General features: G+C 41.6%; 1 protein-coding gene across 3 annotated transcripts; it reads left to right on the top strand.

Moving 5' to 3' along the window:
* Positions 1–5,753: 5,753 nt before the first annotated feature.
* Positions 5,754–19,452, top strand: mlpha (melanophilin a). 3 transcript variants are annotated; one of them, XM_085431188.1, is made up of 15 exons: positions 5,754–5,863; positions 8,097–8,318; positions 8,442–8,554; positions 8,662–8,706; positions 12,250–12,308; positions 12,396–12,479; positions 12,557–12,659; positions 13,179–13,372; positions 13,625–13,708; positions 13,793–14,029; positions 15,077–15,247; positions 15,805–15,966; positions 16,135–16,191; positions 16,572–16,614; positions 16,764–19,452. In XM_085431188.1, exons 1-15 carry the CDS (start codon positions 5,754–5,756, stop codon positions 16,802–16,804), a joined length of 1,725 nt encoding a protein of 574 aa, XP_085287314.1. In that variant the 3' UTR covers positions 16,805–19,452. The 3 variants fall into 3 exon arrangements, with proteins under 3 accessions (XP_085287314.1, XP_085287312.1, XP_085287315.1); XM_085431186.1 differs by having other exon boundaries at positions 12,396–12,485; XM_085431189.1 differs by lacking the exon at positions 15,077–15,247 and having other exon boundaries at positions 12,396–12,485; positions 13,796–14,029.
* Positions 19,453–20,447: the final 995 nt, after the last annotated feature.

Below are 20,447 nucleotides of genomic sequence, written 5' to 3'. Positions count from 1 at the left end.
ATACATTCTTATATAGTTCTATATTGTGTATTTTGTTGTACAGTTATTTTATTTTCAACTTTAATTTATATATTTTATCTTATTCCTTCCCAGTTAAATTTACCCTTCATTCTAATTTGTGTTGTACAGTTATTTCATTTTTAACCTTAATTTATATTTTATTCCTTCTTAGTTAAATTTACCCTTTTTAATTTTTCATATTTATTTCCTATCTTATTCATAGCCTTTTCCTTTTTTGTTTTCTTTAGGTCACGAGCAGTTGTCCAAGCATTTCACTACATATCGTACTGTGTATGACTGTGTACGTGACAAATAAAATTTGAATTTGAATTTGAATTTGATTTGAAACAGAGTCAGTTAATTCCTCCCGAAACTCCTGGGAAGGTGCGGATGCTGCTGGGTCCATGTTTGGTCGGCTCGTACTGTCATGGCTGGGGCAGCAGTCGTGTTGTGGAATGAAAAGGACCCAAAATGCAGGCAGCTGACTGATGAAGAGTGTGATGTTTATTTACAAGGTGGGATAGTGGCAAGCAAGCAGTGAGGCATGACAAAACTGAAGAAAAATAAAACTGGGAGAACTAAATAACAAAACTGAGAGCATACAAAAGGGGTGCGCGGCAGAGAGACGCAGAGACAGGAACGAAACACCATGGAACACAGAAATGCAGACGAAGGCAGACGAGCCGACAACGAACACAGACCGACACCCACTAAATATACACACACAAGGTAATCGGGTAATCACACACAGGAGGGAAGAACAGCTGATCCTAATACACATGATGACTGGAGGACACAAGCTGAACACAATGACAACAGACAGAGACCTTCAGAATAAAACAGGAAATCTAGAACACGAACCGGACACAAGGGGGGAGGACACAGAATACCAAAATCAGAATAACTAGAACAGAGGAAAATAATCATAAAACACAAAACGCTGGGTCAACGACCCAGCACCATGACAATAGGACCTGCTCAAAGGAACACACAATGGTAAGTATAACCAAACTACATAAACAAATGAAAGATCCAAATCAATTAATGATGAAGTGACATTTAGCTTTAAGTACATTTACACAGATGAAATGAATATAACCAATGCTACCACAAACAGACCTGGGATAGTATGTAGAGCCAAGGTTACATGTGCTGTGTTTACATTAAAGCATTATGATAGACTGTAAGATAACAGAACACAAAATAACAATATATGCAAGTGATGAATGGCAAATGAATTCTGTCCTAGCCACTTTGTCACAGTCACTCATACTTACAGACATATCCTGTCCAAGGCAACAATATTTTAAGGTCCGTATCAGCTTAGAACGATAACATTACGGCATCACTTTCCACCATTTTTTCTTTCCCAAAGTAGTCAAACCCATATTACAAAGCAGCCACTAGAAGGAGCTCTAGGACAGTTTACAACCGTAATATTCAGTTTAAGTTATAAAAGGCAGAACAGGCACGTTTATTTCATTCCTTTCTTTGTTATTAATATTTGCATTTGAACTGCAAATAAAAGTCAAGACAATAAATTCTATGTTTTAATAAAGTCAATGAGTAATTCTGTTAATCAATGTAAAAGAACTGTTATTATAAGTTTATTACAACTAAGCAGCCTTGCGTGACTTCTTCGAAGTCCTGTCATTCTACTCATTATACTTGCCTCTTCCAGAACATCGTGCATATACTACATCACCAGCATACATGAACTGCCCCTACACATCAGGAATTCGGCAACCAAACATGCAACACCCATACATGTTAAGCACCTGAAGGTTCTTATCGAGGTCACATATTTTGATGTTGCCTAGCACCCACCTACTATTACCGGGCTAAATTTACCCATTTGGTTAAATGGTCAAATGACCAACCTGTTTGTGTATCAGGCTGTAAGCTTGTTTACTGCAACATGGGCGGCTAACTCACTGCTGCCCCTGCTGGACGTCACAGGAACTGCAGCTTCGTGTTTCAGCCGATTATTTATACTACAGCAGGATCATTTAAATTAAATAGTTATATTTAAAGTACTTTTAATCTTAAAATAAATTAAAACATCTATGTTTTAAGTGTTTCCAGTACGATAATAAGACTGTTTTTAATGTTTAAATGTGTTTAGGTCACTGATTTTAAATCTTTATGAATCGTGTTGTGGGTTCATCCATCCATCCATCCATCCATTCACTTCCGTTTATGCTTTTCAGGGTTGCGGGGGGCGCTGGAGCCTATCCCAGCTGCCATAGGGCGAGAGGCGGGGTACCCCCTGGACAGGTCGCCAGTCTGTCGCAGGTGGTGTGAAGTGCAACTGCTATTGCATCATCTGTAGATCTGCGCGGACCTCTCTGTTAACCCACGGCTTCTGGTTAGGGTAAGTTTGTACAACAGCCTGCAGTACGACGTCATTGATGCATTTAAGAATACTCAGCATAATTGTTGGTGTTGTTGTTCGCGGCAGTCCGGAAGACTTCCCAGTCTGTGATGCTAAAGCAATGACGCATAAAGTCTGACAATAAACTTTTTACTGGGGAAAAAAGTTTCAATCAATCAATCAATCAATCAATCAATCAATCAATCAATCAATCAATCAATCAATCAATCAATCAAGGCTTTATTCAGCACATGCAGGTTGGCCTGCAGTGAAATGGGACCCCCCCCCCCCGACCTTACACACACAACACAGACATCACATGGGGATACAGGTTGGAGATCGGTTGCAGTACAGAAATGTACACTACAATGGGAAAGTACAACAGCTCCCTGACCTGCACTCAATCTACAGCAGGCGGTGCTGGACCAAGGCCAGGAAGATCGTGAAGGACCTCAGCCATCCCAACAACAGACTGTTCTCTCTGCTGAGGTCAGGAAAGCGATTCCGCTCCCTGAAGACCAACACAGAGAGACTGAGGAGGAGCTTCTTCCCGCAGGCGATACGGTCTCTCAATCACACCACCACACAGTACTGACCCACACATATGGTTCTTACACACACTGGACATTCTGGACATTGTTTTCACTTCATCACTTAAATCACTTTAAGCATATTTGCACTGCACAAGACATAATGTGGATTGCACAACACTGGTCACTATATTCTTCATTTCCAGTTAATACTTGTACAGCTGCTGTTATTGTGTATATATTTATTTATATTTATATTTCTTCATACATTCTTATATAGTTCGATATTGTGTATTTTGTTGTACAGTTATTTTATTTTCAACTTTAATTTATATATTTTATCTTATTCTTTCCCAGTTAAATTTACCCTTCATTCTAATTTGTGTTGTACAGTTATTTCATTTTTAACCTTAATTTATATTTTATTCCTTCCTAGTTAAATTTACCCTTTTTAATTTTTCATATTTATTTCCTATCTTATTCATAGCCTTTTCCTTTTTTGTTTTCTTTAGGTCACGAGCAGTTGTCCAAGCATTTCACTACATATCGTACTGTGTATGACTGTGTACGTGACAAATAAAATTTGAATTTGAATTTGAATTTGATTTGAATTTGATTTGAAAAAGAGACCTCTACCCATGCTGAGCTCCTGGGAGGACAGCATGAGAACAGGACGCAAAAAAACTCCTCTTCACAAAAAGCACATAAATGTCCACAGCACAACATTATAGAGCACGTGACCAGCAACAGGGTTGGGTAGGGTATGAGGAGTAATCCGAGGCAAACACAGCAGCCATCCTGCCCAGCGCAACCATTCCCGCGTGGGCCCAGACCTGCCATGTTCTCCAGGAGGGAACAAACATCGAAGGCGTTTGGAAAGGGAGGGGGGATGAGTGAGTGCCTATCAGTGTATGTGTGTCCAGAGTTCAGCTGAGACAGTGTCCTTCGCCCTGCCAGCCTAAGTAAACAGTCCTCCAGCCAACCCAGGTGGCCTTGCATGGGATGGGAAGAACAGTCTAAGCACAGTCGTTATCAGGGTGTTGTTGTTCAGCTCCAGACTTGAGCCCACAGCTGGCACTGAAGGGATAGCCGCATTATGATGGTGCTTTTTTCTTCTTTAGTGCGAACAACTCATGAGAATTTCAAGCTGTTTTTAACAGTCCGACACTGGTCTCTCACTGGTTTCAATCCCAGTGTCAGCCTTGTGGGGGTTTGAACAGCTGGTTCCGCTTTCTTAATTCTTCGATAAGCCAGGGCCAAGCCAGCTCCGATAAGCCAGAACCCTGTTACTATGGTTCAGAATAGGTAGATATCTTCAGCGTCTTCCATCGACAGTCCCGCCAGACACACGATTCTCCATTGCTGCCACCCGTCCATCGTGTATCTGGCAGGGAAAGTACCTCCAGGAAACTCAGGCTCTCCCGAGCCCAGACTTCTCGTTGAGAAAAGGGTGTCAATAGCATTCAGGGACCAGTTGATTGAATCCATAATTCTCTTTTAGGTTTTAGAGAACAGACTGTGGGCGAGTGTTCAGGGGAAAGTAACACAAAAAACATGAGACTAGATGAGGGCATAAGAGCTAAGCAGGGAAACTAAGGGAGAGGAGGAGAGGAGAAAAGTGCGACCACCTTCGCCGAGAGCCAAGAGAGAACACCTTGTGATTTTATGACATCATGTTATAAGACATTAAATTATTATCAACAACATTATCAGATTCTCTCCATATCATGTGTATTTATGGTTGTAAGTGGCTTACAGTCACATTTATTATTATTAAAGATAAATACGCTCAAGTTCATTCAGAATAAGTTGTTTTTGTATTTATTATATCTAGTATTAAGTCTTAATATCTAATGTGTGTTCAGTCATATCTTCGATGTCAGAATAAAAGTCTTCACTGAGCGTTTGATGATGTCAAATGATCTCAGGTCTCATGACCTGCTGTTGGACAAACTGAGCTTTGACTCTGAATGCTTCACACTTGTCACACTTTTAATTTCAGTTTGTGTCCCTGATGTTTGTCGTCTGCACCGTGGATGTCTGATTTCGTTTTTCAAAGTTTAGCCTGCAGATGTGTTACAGTGTGTGTGTGTGCGTGTGTGTGTGTGTGTGTGTGTGTGTGCGTGTGTGTGTGTGTGTGTCTGTGTCAAGAGGTGTCGTCATATGATCAGCTGAGGTTCTCAGTTCAGTTTCGCTCATCTCATCATTGAGCTGCAGACACACATCGGGTGAGTTTTTACTGTTTTTCACTGAATTTTAATCTCATTTATAAACTTTAAATTTAAACAAATTAGTTTTTAAATCTAATCTGAGCTTTGAATGAAGCCTCTGTCGCACACAACATATCACACAGCGCTCACTGAGTTGTCTTTATTTAACTTCATACTGCGGACAGGCTTTTATTCTGAAGGCACATAAACAGTAAATTATTTTTCCAGCTTCTTGCTTTAATAGGAATTTACTATTTATTTATTAAGATATCTTTTTCAAATTTCTCATTATATTGAATTATAAAACCTTCATTTTGTTTGTCTAAAATGTGTTATCACAAAATCTGGTTCTAAAGATTTGTTAAGTGAAAAGTTTTTTTAATCTGAAAACTTTTGTCTTTTTCATGCTTTTATTATCAAAGTATTATATATGCACTATATTTTTCTAAAATATTTTATTCATTACTTCAAGTATTTCTAGAATATCCTTACATTTTAACAAGTTATACAACTTAAAAAAAAGAAAACCTTGTTACTAAAAGCAGAGGACCAACAACGAAACCCTGAAGAACCACTGCCACCTCATATGACTGTTTGATTGATTGTTTTTTTGATTGATTGAGTGATTCCTTTAGTGTCATGGAGCATAAGCTGGATCTTTCCCGTCTAACGGATGAAGAGGCCAAACATGTTTGGGAAGTGATTCAACGAGATTTCAACCTCCGCAAGAAAGAAGAAGAGAGACTCAGGTACTCGTTCCCACACTCAGAGTTTTCATGTACAAATATCAGAAACATTACTAAAGTTTCAGGGTGTTTTTCAAACTGAAGCTGAAATATCAGCATTAATAATAGCACACAGAAAATTCTTGCTGCAGAAATACAACAAAATAAATAAAAAAATGCTTTGAAGCTTCTACACATTTTAATGGAAGTTTTAATATTGTTTGTATTCAGTGTTATTAAAAATTGGGCAAAAAACGGGCAAATCAAAAATCAATCAATGTACAAAGAATCAGAGAGTGAATTAAGTCCTTTTTGAAACTGATTAAGCATCAAATATGTTGTCAGGTTAGTGAAACAAAAGTAAACAGTAAAAACAAACAAACTGAAATGATCTTCAGACATTCCCTCAGTGAATTTTGAGCTGTTTTTGGCATGCTTTCCTCTCAGAGTTGCTATTTTTAAGTCTTGGATCAGGGGACTCCAGGCCTCGAGGGCCAGTGTCCTGCAGGTTTTAGATCTCACCCTGGGTCAACACACCTAAATCAAATGATTAGTTCATTAACAGGCTTCTGGAGAACCCCAAGACATGTTGAGGAGGTCATTTAGCTATTTAAATCAGCTGTGTTGGATCAAGGACACATCTAAAACCTGCAGGACACCGGCCCTCGAGGCCTGGAGTCCACTACCTGTATCTTAGATAAACCCCAGACTTTCCCAGACTTTCTCTCTGTGACTCTGAAGCTAAACTTTGTGTGAGTCCTGGAGTTTGAACTGTTTTCGTTCATGTGAAGTTTGCAGGAATTCCAGCGTGAAAGACGTTGTTGTTGTTGCACTCGATCACGCCCCGGTCACACGGAGTTGCCTCACAAAGACGCTCTGTGTCTCCTCCAAACACTCCAACTCCCATCAGCCCCCGGGGGGAGGGAGCAGCCTCACAGGGACTCATGACTGGAGAGAAATCATCAGGAACATGTTGTCATCTTCATCCTTTAACAAGCATACAAAACAAACCGAGAAATCAATAAAAACTGATCAGAATTCAACATTTAAAACTATGAAAGAAGCCAAAATGAAATCTGTAAGAAGACTTTTTTTATACTGTGGACTGATAAACTGGACAGGTGAGGAGTTCAGACTCTTGGGAGGGATTTGGACTAGAGTTCAAAAGGAGCACACTGCCAGCTCCTACCAGGAGGAGCAGGCCTGATGTAGATCCGGGACAGCAGGAGAGATTAGATCCTTGGGCTGGCCTGGGAAGGCCTCTGTGTTACTCCAGATAAGCTAGTGGTTGGTGGTTGCAGAGAGGGAGGTCTCTCTCCATTCCTGTCCCTGTGACCCATTGCCAGATAAACAGATCTGACTTGCAGTTGTGGTCGTCACATACTCTGAAGGTTTTTGTGGCTCAGCCCCTCCATGGTTCTCAGTCTGAGGCTGGTGGGCCTCCATGTGGACATTACTAAAGGGATGGATCACAAGAAGCAGGGAGAACACACGATTCATTCAGAGCCAATTATTGAGGGGCTGTGGGTGAGTCACAGATTGGTCATTTATCTTCTTTATGACTGCTGTTCCCTCTCTTCTCTGTGAAAATGTAAAGAACCGAAGTCTCACGTTGTTTTTTTTATCAGTTTAATAATTAATACCTTCATCCAACAGTCCATGGTAGCTCCATCTCCAGAGGGAATCAGCTCCTTTGTTCTGGTTCGTCTTCCTTTGTTTTTTATTCTACCTGTCAGCGAGGTTCAAGGTTTCTATAAGATCACCTGGAGTGGAATTTGAGTTGTTGTTTGCACCTTGTGATCTGGACCTTTGGATATTTGGCATCAGCCGACCTTTCCCGTTTTTGTGGAGCATGCTGCTGAGGTTTGATCCTTTGGTGCTTTACTCTGATCACGAGCCTGATTGAATAAAGATAGGCACAAACCAAACATAGCCAAACATCTCAAACAGAGATTTACCTACTCTTTGTCCTGGAAAGCAAATCCATCACCACACTGTTCTTGAGAAACGAAATGTCAATGCCTTTGTTTCTAGTGTTTGATCTTCCAGATCTTCATCATCAGGTCTTCCTTCAGATCCTCAAAATTCCTCAAGAAGTTCTCTGTTATGGTTTTAGTTGTTTGTGCATTCCTTGGATTGGTCAGAGTGTTCTAATTTTATGAAATCTATGTTCATTTGTTATATTTGTTAAGTTTCCAAACCTCAAGGTCTCTACTCCATGATAAACTCGGGGACTATCTTTTCATGTCTTTTGCAGTGAGCTGAAGAATAAGATTGAGAAGGAGGACTCAAAACGAGAACTGCTGGGCTCTCAGAGCAACTTGTCCGACTCGCTTTGTATCCGCTGCCTGCAGCCCTTCAAGTTCCTGGTGAACAGCAAACGCCAGTGTCTGGACTGTCGCATGTACACCTGCAAGTCCTGCAGCCGCTACAACAAGAAGGAGCACGGCTGGGTGTGCGACAACTGCCGCATGAACAGGTGAGCCTCCGGCAGCGGAGAGCACTGCGTCAGCGTAAGCTCAGAGTTATTTGGTGGTCATGGTAGTTTCTTTTATGGTAGATGTTTATTATATTCTCTATATTCTGCACTTGTGTTGTTCAGGGTGCTCAAGATCGGGACTCTGGGCTGGTACCATGACAACGTGAGAAACCGTTTCAAACGCTTTGGTAGTGCCAAAGTGATGAGGTCATTGTACAAGAGGCTGAACGGAGAAGGTGAGTTTGCCTTATGTTAAAGAATTCAGAGATAATGAGTCAACTGTGAGCTTTTTAGGGTTTTATTGAAGTTACACGCTAACAGACAACTTGTGTTGGTGCTTCAGGTGGGCGTGATGATGACACGCAGAGTATGCCGGATGTCCACAGTCGTGAGTTTCTTAAATGTTTTACTATTAATAGATTTTAATTGGAAATTTTCTTCCCATTTACCATGCTATTTATATGTTACTGTCAAATATTAGTTCATTCTCTCTTTTTAAGTCCACCCTCAAAACTCATCTGTTTAAAATTGCCTATTCTTAAATTTCTGTATGTTTTAACTTTTATCTTCTATTTTTACCATTGTGTATATTTCCAGTTTTTATCTGTTGTACAGTGTCCTTGGGTGCTTTGAAAGGCGCTATTTAAATAAAATGTATTATTATTATTATTATTATTAAATGTTCCTGGTAATTAGGGTTAGGGGTTAGTATGTAATGTAAATATGTAAGAAAAATTGTGTATGTTTCTTTTCCGTGTCCTGTGTACTGTTTGTTTGTATATTTGTCTTTTTGGCTGCTGTTACAACCAAATTTCCCCTTGTGGGACAATTAAAGGATTATTCTATTCTATTCTATTCTAATTATGGGCAAAGGTTCAAATTAATCATGTAAAGGTAACAGCTGCTGGTCCAAAGCTAAGACTCACCAAACGTCACCGGGACTTAGCCAATCAAAAGAACATACGCTCAAAGGCTTAGAGTAGAGAGTAGAGTACCAGAAAGTACAACGACTACCAGAAAATTAGAGGTCATCCAGGTCTTTAAGACATTCCTGCAGTTTAACAACCGTATTTTCCGCACTATAAGGGGCACTTAAAATCGTTTATTTTCTCAACAATCAACAGTGTGCCTTATAATCCGGTGCACCTTATATATGAATTCTGGTTGTGCTTACTGACCTCAAACCCATTTTATGTTGTACACAGCACTCAAAAATCTGTCAAAAGTGTTTTAGTGGCGATCATGGCTCAAGAGTTGGGAGTTCGCCTTGTAATCGGAAGGTTGCCAGTTGGAGCCCCGGCTCGGACAGTCTCGGTCGTTGTGTCCTTGGGGACACTACACCTGTTGCCTACTGGTGGTAGTCAGAGGGCCCGGTGGCGCCAGTGTCCGGCAGCCTCGCCGGGTGGATGACTGCTTGTGTAAAGCGCTTTGGGGTCCTTAGGGACTAGTAAAGCGCTATACAAATACAGGCCATTTTAGTATGACTTTGGTAAGCTACGAAGCCACACCGCTTGATGTATTACAGCTACAGTAGTCAGGAGCCTCACGGGGTAATCTGGGTCCAAAACTACAGTAATTGGTGTGTGTTATCTGGCTTATAGATAATGTTGTGTGTGATCTGCATAGCAGTGAAAATACATGTCTATTCACACGTACAGTGGGATGCAAAAGTTTAGGCAAACTTGTTAATAGTCATTATTTTCCTGTATAAATCGTTGGTTGTTACAATAAAAAAAATGTCTGTTAAACATATCATATAGGAGACACACACAGTGATATTTGAGAAGTGAGATTAAGTTTATTGGATTTACAGAAAGTGTGCAATAATCGTTTAAACAAAATCAGGCAGGTGCATAAATTTGGGCACTGTTGTCATTTTATTGATTCCAAAACCTGTAGAACTAATTATTGTAACTGAAATTGGCTCGGTAAGCTCAGTGACCCCTGACCTACATACACAGGTGAATCCAATAATGAGAAAGAGTATTTAAGGGGGTCAATTATAAGTTTCCCTCATCTTTCAATTTTCTCTGAAGAGTAGCAACATGGGGGTCTCAAAACAACTCACAAATGACCGGAAGACAAAGATTGTTCACCATCATGGTTTAGGGGAAGGATACAGAAAGCTGCCTCAGAGATTTAAGCTGTCTGTCTCCACAGTTAGGAACATATTGAGACAATGGAAGACCACAGGCTCAGTTCAAATTAAGGCTCAAAGTGGCAGACCAAAAAAAATCTCGGATAGACAGAAGCAACGGTGAGAACAGTCAGAGTCGACCCACAGACCTGCACCAAAGACCTGCAACATCATCTTGCAGCAGATGGAGTCACTGTGCATCGTTCAACCATTCGGCACACTTTACACAAGGAGATGCTGTATGTGAGAGTGATGCAGAGGAAGCCTTTTCTCCGCCCAAAGCACAAACAGAGCCGCTTGAAGTTTGCTAAAGCACATTTGGACAAGCCAGCTTCATTCTGGAATAAGGTGCTGTGGACTGATGAAACTAAAACAGAGTTATTTGGGCATAACAAAGGCCGTTATGCATGGAGGAAAAAGAGCACAGCATTCCCAGAAAAACACCTGCTGCCTACAGTAACATATGGTGGTGGTTCCATCATGCTGTGGGGCTGTGTGGCCAGTGCAGGGACTGGGAATCTTGTCAAAGTTGAGGGACACATGGATTCCACTCACTATCAGCAGATTCTGAAGACCAATGTCCAGGAATCAGTGACAAAGCTGAAGCTGCGCCGGGGCTGGATCTTTCAACGAGACAACGAAACACTGCTCAAAATCCACTAAGGCATTCATGCAGAGGAACAAGTACAACGTTCTGGAACGGCCATCTCAGTCCAGACCTGAATATTATTGAAAATCTGTGGTGTGAGTTATAGAGAGCTGTCCATGCTCGGAAGCCATCAAACCTGAATGAACTAGAGAAAAGAGGAATGGTCCAAAATACCTTCAACCACAATCCAGACTCTGATTGTTGGACAACATCTTCCACCCCATGCATGAGACTCTGACAGCACTGAGCAGCTCCTTCACTGGCTGCAGCACCCACGATGTGGAACGGAGAGATTTCACAGGTCTTTCCTCCCCACTGCTGTCAGACTCCACAACAAAGACTTCAACTGATTAAACACATCCACACATGTGCAATAGCAATAACACTAAGTACAATACTCTTTCTGGCATCGTTGTATTATACTCATATTGTATATAGCATTTGTATTCTATTTTATTCGATTGTATATAGTATTTTATTTTAATTTATTTTCTTCTATTCTATTGTGTACAGTATCTTATGAATATATTATTCCAGTGTTTTTTTCTTCTAATTTTTCTATGCAACTTTGCACTGTCCACTGCTGTAACAAAACAAATTTCCCACGCGTGGGACTAATAAAGGTTATCTTATCTTATGTTATTGGAACCTGCAGGAAGCGTTTAGAGGCTGTAATTTCTGCAAAAGGTGGATCTACTAAATATTGATTTCATTTCTTTTTTTGTGGTGCCCAAACTTATGCACCTGCCTGGTTTTGTTTAAACAATTATTGCACACTTTCTGTAAATCCAATAAACTTCATTTCACTTCTCAAATATCACTGTGTGTGTCTCCTATATGATATGTTTAACTGACATTTTTATTGTAACAACCAACGATTTATACAGGAAAATAATGACTATTAACAAGGTTGCCCAAACTTTTGCATCCCACTGTATACTGTGAATAGATTTGGTCCTAGTAAAGAACCTTGTGGAACTCCATAGTTAACCATGTGGTATACATACAAATGTGTACACATTAATAATGATTTGCTTTTTTATAAAGCACTGTTCAAAATTAGCTGTGGAATCAAATGGTTCAAAAGGAGCATCATCTAAAACTAAAACTGGACAGAATAATGACAAAACATGTTGCATTTTCAGACGCGTATAATGGCAATGAGGATGATCAAGGAGAATTCGAGGGTCAGCGCTACAAAGTGGTAATAAACATAAAAGTGATAAAGATGTGATTCTACATCTGTTTTATGAAATAATCCACATTCAGGCGTAACGTGATGTGTTTTCAGATGAGGAAGAACAAACGTCTGCTGTCTGTTCATCCTATGGACTTTGACAATGAGGATTATCTGCCTCACTCACGGCGTCCGTCTGTACAGGTAAGTCAAAGTTATGAAAAGCAAACATACAAAAGAGATCTAAAACCATGTGTGTAACTTTGGATTCACAGCAGCAGCAGGATGATCGGTACTATAGGAATGACGTGGACTACGACCATTACAGCCACAGAGGAAACCGCAGGAAGAGCCTGGACCGATATGCCATGAGACCTGGTCAGTATACCAGCATACCAGTCTTCCAGCAACATGATGCAGGTCCCAAAATACACAACCAATTTCACATGTCCAACAAAATAAACTGTTTAAACCACTGTGGTCTATACGGGGGTTACTGGGGCCCACAGAATCTGTCCACCATGATTTACCTTCCCACAGAAAACTTCTGGGAGTAACCCTATGGAAATGCGGGAATTAATGGAAATGCTGTTTGTCCTGTAGCTGTTTTCACTGGGGCTCCACCTGCTGTCTATTGGAGGAATCACAGCTTTTGTTTCACAGATTTATCACATCAAACAGATGCCTTCAAAACAAACCTGTGAGACTGGATAACTAATTGCAAATTTTACTTATTATCAGGTTTAGAAAAAATTTCTACTTTGGATGTCCGACATGCTGCTTTTTATTTCCAACATGTACATTTACCTGAATGTTTTTACCTACCTGTCCATCTTTGTAGATCTGCATCCACCTGGGTGTTTTTGTGTGTCCATGTTTACCTGTGTTTGTTATCAGATGACAACGGAGAGAATCGGATGGTCCGGACTCGCTCTCTGTCCAAGATTACCTCGTCGGTGGCTCGGCAGCAGTACATTGACACATCAGACGAGGAGGAGTACCAGAGGTACCCGCAGATGTACCAACAACCACCCCACCGCCGAAGGGGCAGTAGAACCTCCTCCCAGGAGAACCTGGGACAAGCCCCGCCGGTAAGGACAATCAACCAGTCACTTTAAGTTAAATTTTGGTGGCATAAACATTGGATTTTCTTCTCTTGATTCTTGGAAAACCTGTTTTAATTCTATGTTTTGCCTTTTTTTCTTCTTCATGGTATTTTGTACAAAAAGTTTCAGTCCGTATAATCTCAGCCATAAAGAACCAGGAGATATTGTTAACTGACACGGAGTCTTTTTGTCATACAAAATCATCTCCTTGGTGTTCATGTTGATTTTACATTGCAGATAAATGAACTGAGCAAACGAATGTTGGCCATCGAGAGTCTGCTGAGCCGCCTGGAGGAAAAGATTACACCTGGTGTAAACGAGGTGAGATGCGATGAGGATGTGGGATAATGTGAGATCATTTCCTGAAACCAGTCGGTACAAACATTCTGTAACTTTGTTTTACAGCAGGCATCAAATCCATCAGCTCAGAATGAGGAGGAGAAACTGAGAAGGAAGCTTAGTGAGCTGGCGGGGAACCTGAGCGATAAGGGCCCGTCATCGGACGACGAAGCTGGGAAGAAGTCCTTTTCTGTGGGTAAAGGTTTGGCCGGACTGAAGGGTGGCCCAGCAATCGCTCTGAACTCCCGGAAGAACAAAGAACTGAGCTCATCCAGTGATGAGATGCCCACTGAGGCTCAAAAGGTAGGAAGACTGATTCAGTCCACTGTTTACAGAATTAATTGAATTCCAACCCATAAATCCAGAGAATGGGAACCTGGAGGTTTCTCAGACCATCAGTGGATCCGATGTTATAAAAAGCTTACTTTTGGATCAGTGCACAATCATTTAATGGCGAATTCGTTTTTAACATTGTTTTCAAAGAACAAAATAAAGTCTAAAAGGTTTTTTAACTCTTTATTTTGTCCGATGTCTCATAAACATCCAGGTTCCCACGTGTGATACATTCAGTGCTTCTACAGCATGGCTTGGCTTCTCCCCAAAAACGCTGTTTTACTCCATCTATAACGGGTCTGAACACCATGTTTCTTGTTCATTCTCATGTTTTTGTCCTCATCCACTCCTGAAAATACTGAACGTTTCTCTAAACTTCTCATTGGTTTTCTTATTCCATCTGTGACAAAAAAATAATAATGAGAAATGAGGTGTGGTTCCTGTCCTAGTAAATCCACATCTACAGACTAGATGTCCAGTGACCTCCTGATGGAGGAGAACTCTTTCTGATGCATCACGGACTAGTCCTCACTAACCTGCTGCCTCCTGCATTGACTAACAGCCGTCTGTTAGGTTACTGTTACTGTGAAGCTCAGCAGCTACCTGCCTGGACCACATGACCCCTCACCTGTACAGGTGTTCACCTAAAAACTAAACCTCTGCTCAGTCATGTGACACCAAACAGAAGGAGAAATCTGTAAAAGCACTGAGTGTTGGGAAACCTCTTCGTCTGCCTCTGAATCATAGCTGGGGAATCAGCAGCATAGTTTTTAACACTGTAGTCAGGTCTGTCTGAAACACATGCCACCATTTTAGGAACAAAAGGTGTGCACCACATTTAAAAGTAGAAAGTTTTTTTTATGTGCAGAGTCCTTTTTAATCGCAACATGACCTCCCAGAGACACAAGTCAGACACAAGAAATGCTGTGGTGCTGTGGGGCATCCAGCCCGGTAGCTGCTGCAGGATGGGATGTTGTTTTCCAGCTGCTAACATCTGTCCCTCTACATGGCTTTCAGAGATCGACTGCCGCCGCCCTCTGTGACCTCACCACTGAGGTCCTGAGAACCATTAATGCCACAGAAAACGCTATGGTCGAGTACGGCCTCTCAGAGCCGATCGACAGGTCCCACTTAGTAGGCACTGACGTAAAGCAGGCCGATGATGCGTTCAGGGAACTTGAGGAAAATGTAAGCCTCCAACATGAACTGCACACCTCATTGTCCCTGAAACCCAACCCTCTACCTCGTCCGAAGCATGACGGAAATGTCTGGACTGGCTTTAACCTTCCCGGCTGTTGTGTGTCCGTCCATCAGCGACAGGGCTGGTGTCGGTCAAACACACTGGGTCCAGTCTCAGTCCAGTTTGAGTCCAGTTACAGCAGTTCTAGATTTAGGAAAAGGTTACGTGATCATTTGAAACATGCCCCAGAACAGTTGGTAAAACCAGGTCGATGCTCATTATTGTTCAATAGCCTTAAAGCTATCAGTAAAAATGACCCGTTAGGAGAATGTGTACAATATAAGGGATTTGTTCTAGTTTCATCATCAGGTCATAATGTCATGACTGAACTCTACATCCTCTGATGAGACCAGGTCTTCTCCTGTTACCTGTTCAGTGATTGAGTCAGTCAGAGAACCAGTGTGTTTCACTGATGCTCAGGCCTGTCTTCATCATCATCACCATCATTCTCAGTGGTCTGGAGGCGTGTCAGCTGACCCAGGGGTCTGTCCTGTTACCTGTTTAGGTGTACATCACGGCCGGTCAGTCCTACGAGCTGGAGTCGAAGCTGCGGCGGCTCGAGCAGAGTGCCAAGAATCAGTTTGGAGGGGCGACGGACTCGGAACTGTCTGAGCTTGAGGACGTGGTGGCACTGACCGCCGCCAGAGTCCAGAGTGCTGAGAGCGAGGTGGGTCAATGGCTCTGGATGGACATGGTCATGTTTACGCGGTGTCTAGGAACAAAATGGCTGATGCTGGAATAAACACAAATTTCTTACTTACAGGAAGCTTTTCAAGTCTTCCTGTTTTTAATAAGCAAACTCAACAGTTTCCCTTCATGTTTGTTCCATCTGCAGGTCTCTGATATTGAGAGTAAAATCGCTGCTCTGAGCGCCGCCGGATCCAAGAAGAAGGTCAGTGTGTGAGGAAATGATGTCAAGGTTACATTAACGTGTGCTCACTCACAGGAACAAATAAAAAAGTTATCGGGCTTCAGCTGTTAGACGGTCATCACTTTTCTAGTGTAACCTTTTTGAAGGGAAACTCAGAGCATAGACTGGACTGAGTTACTGAAGAGAAATAATGGCACTGGATATCGGTACCCATCCCTAATTTTAACATGGGAGTATATGAGGACTGAGTCACTGCTGGAGCCTCTAGTGGACACCAGAGGAACTGCAGGTTTTGGTTTTCAGAGGTAGACGGTTGACTGGATGCCATGTTAGCTGCATGGAAACAGTTTCTTTCTAACATCACTCAGGACTAAGTTAAAAACTTCCATGTTTCTTTGCAGGTTTCAGGAACTCAGAGAAAAAAGTCGACTCAGGATTTTCAGAGTAAGAAACACACTCACGTTGCTTTCTGCACGTTTAAAGTGAAGAAGCTGAAACATGTTACAGTCACGTTCCAGGCCATGACATTACAAAGTTGTGATGCGTGTTCATTAACAGCGAAGAACCGTGTTAATGAGCATTTCTTGTTTCAGAAGCTAACGGCACTCAGTGGAAATCCAACAACATGTTCTGAAGCAGAAACAGACCTTCAGCAGCTGCTGCTTGCTCCTCTTCGTCATGAAGCCTTCATCATAGAGCAACTCAAAGAGCAACTTTTATCTGTAACTGCTGCTGCTTATGTGTTAGAAACATAACCCATGATTACAGCTGGTAGATTTAGACAAAATATGAGAAAACGTGAAAAAGTACGTACCAAACTAAATGAGTATTCAAATGTACAGTCATTACAATATTTTTTGAAGCTCAGAGGCAGCTGGAGAGAATTACATGGGAATGAAGTAACATGAAAATGTTTAAAAATGTATAAATCCAAAATATTTCGTTTTAACACTGACAAAGTTTCGGCTTGTCTCAGCAACGCAAAGCCCCCAGCATCCGACATCAGCATGGAGGAGAGGAAGGCACTCACATCACTTAGTGATGACAACAAAATCATCATCCTTCCGGCAGACAAGGGCAGGTGCACAGTATTGCTAAACCAGAAAGACTGTCATGAGAAAATTTTGTTACTACTCAGTGACAAAAATACTTATGAGCCCCTGAAACGAGGCCCATGAAGTGGACTGTCTGTCTGAAGCAGTTAGAACAAGACGATGCTATGGACTTGATCTCATACCACAGGCTGTACCCAGGGTAATCAACACCAAGTCTGTATGGTTTACCGAAGATACATGAACAGGATGCACCTTTAAGACCGATTGTCTGTATGATCAACTCGGTCACCTATAACAACCCAAAGTTTCTGACTTCGATCCTCAACCCGCTGGTAGGCAGCTCTGAACACCACATCCAGAACACCTTGGAGTTTGTTGAGAAGGTGAGAGATGTCATTATGGAGGCAGATGAAACCATGGTCTCGTACGATGTTACATCTCTTTTCACTTGCATCCCAGTCACGGAAGCGTTGGCGGTAGTAAGAGATTACAGGATGACACCAACCTTAGCAACAGGACCACTCTCAGCATCAGGGATCATATTTTCCACATATTTCACATACAAGGGTCAGTGTGCCATGGGTTCCCCAGTTTCACCCGCTGTGGCCAATTTGTACATGGAAGAAGTGGAAAAGAGGGCTTTGCTATCCTACCCTGAAACACCACCAAGTCATTGGTTCAGGCATGTGGATGACACCTGGGTGAAAATCAAATTTCAGGACGTACCACAATTCATGTATCACATTAACTCGGTGGACCGACACATCAAATTCACCAGGGAGGATATGAAAAGTGGCAGGTTAGCCTTCTTAGACTGTGACATTTCCATCAGTAATGGGGGACATCTAAAAGCTAAAGTGTACCGGAAACCTACGCGTAGGGATCAGTATGGCGCGATATGGCAGCCTCGCTTCTGTCAGTCTGCCCCAGGGCAGCTGTAGCTACAACTGTAGCTGCCTCCACCAGTGTGTGAATGTGAGAGTGAATGAATAGTGGCATTGTAAAGCGCTTTGGGTGCCTTGAAAAGCGCTATATAAATCCAATCCATTATCTAAGGTTTGACTCTCATCATCCACTGGAGCACAAACTGGGTGTCATCAGGACGCTACAACACAGAGCGAACACCATCCCCACAGACACAGCAGTCAGGGAAGCAGAAGAACATCACATCAAGAAGGCGCTGAGTAGATGTGGTTATCCTAGCTGGACATTTGTCAAAGCTGGGACGGCACCGAAAGAAAGCTCCAGCCAATCCAGGAGAGAAGGGCAATCAGTGCCTAAGCAAAAACCTGTAGTGATCCCGTACGTGTCAGGAGTATCAGAACAACTGAGACACTTTTTTTCTAAACACCGGGTCTCTGTGGCTTTTAAACCCCAAAACATGCTGCACCAAAAATTGGTCCACCCCAACAATCGGTCCTCCAACTCAAACAGAGTAACATAGTGTACGCTGTTAAGTGCCAGGAGGATTGCCAGGACTTATACATCGTGGAAACCAGACACCCTCTGGCGAAGCGGATGGCACAACACTGAAGAGCCACCTAGTCAGGGCAAGACTCTGCAGTCTAGTCACACCTACAGGCCAGTGGACACTCTTTCAATGATGAGGATGTACAGATCCTGGACAGGGAGGAACGCTGGTTTGAGGGCGGAGTCAAGGAGGCCATTTACGTGAAAAGGGAAAGACCATCTCTGAATTGAGGAGGGGCCTAAGGGTCACCATCTTACAATGCTGTGATTGCAGCCATTCCCCAATTCTCTGTGAATGGTACTAATGGCCATTGATCAGTGGGCTTTGATCAATGCTCATGAGTATTTGCATATTAATGATCAAGGAACTGACTTCCCAGCCCATTGTTCCTTCAGTGGGCTGGTTTCAGTCATTATGCAAATGTCCTGTTTATAAGATTGAAACCTGCAGTCAGCTGAGACTGAAGAAGTCACTTGGATGAAACATTTCTCCCACTGAAAAAGTCCAGATGAACAGAATCAACTTTTGGTGACTGACAGAAGACAGATATAAAAACTTTATTTCAAAATAAAATCTATTAACTTTAAAACCATTTCTAAACTTAATCTCCTCTGACGCAATTTGATTGGCTCAGACAGACAATTCACTTTTTACTTTTATGTTTAATTCTGGCACCACTGAGCTTCTATAGACTTTGGTCAGCTGTTTATTAAACTTGTGTTTGTATCACTGCTGATACGATCAATAAATTTTAAAATCAAACCCTGTTCTTATTTGATCCATGTATTGATTTTATGGATGAATGGTACTGATCATCAGAACTGATCACATTTAGAGTTTAACATATTTAGTTTCTTTGATTATTGATAACATTGATCTGCATTTGCCTTTATGATCCATAAAACATCAAATCAATTCTGCATTTTTAACTTATTTCATATATTCATGAGAAAATTACAGGATTCTTTACCATCAGTGTGTTCAGCCTTGAGATTACTGAAGCAGTCCATCCTCTGACCAGCAGGGGGCGATAATTCCTGCAAAGGAGGGTGGATTCTACATAAAGGAGAAGTGGACTATCTAATCCATAGAGGGCACTTTGTAGCTCCTTTTATACGAGCTCACAGTGTGTCCAAGTACTTAGAGTGTCTAGTTACTGGCTAATGACATCAGGCAAACCCATGAAACACTCCAAATTCACTCAGCTCCAATAAAAGTGTTAAATGTACACACGTCATGAAAAAGAGCATTTACGAGCTAAGTTAGAGGCTAGCAGAAAGTTAGCTAGCTAGCTTGTAAAGATGAAGATGAACCATGTTGTGACTGAAGGACTTCTACAAACATGAAACATACAGATGTGTACAGACTGGTAGAGCTTTGGACGTAAACACAGGTGAAAAACTAACCAGCATGTGAACTTTTTTTATTTACGAACTTTACTGTTTGTTCAGCTCATGTTTGATTTCTTCACACAACAAACTGTGTGTGTTTTTATTTCCAGTCTCACAGTCTGGCAGAGGCAGAGTGTATGCATTGATGAAAGGACCTAAAATGCAGACACAAAGAACATGGAAGAAAACTTGAATATTAACAAAAAGCAGGCTGTTTAATATAAAAAAGGTGGAAAAACAAAAATCAGATACACACAGGGGAGAAACTAAATGCTAAACACGCAACGAAAAAACAAAACTTAGAATGTCGTAAAAACCTGAACACAGAAAAAAACCCGTAGACACGGAAACATGAGGAGA

Source organism: Copadichromis virginalis, linkage group LG15 (genome assembly GCF_057382275.1).
Source record: "Copadichromis virginalis isolate Kocher_CV1m ecotype Utaka linkage group LG15, C_Virginalis_male_GT1.1, whole genome shotgun sequence".
NCBI classification, from domain to species: domain Eukaryota; kingdom Metazoa; phylum Chordata; class Actinopteri; order Cichliformes; family Cichlidae; genus Copadichromis; species Copadichromis virginalis.
This window is presented reverse-complemented; position numbering and strand designations above follow the sequence as displayed.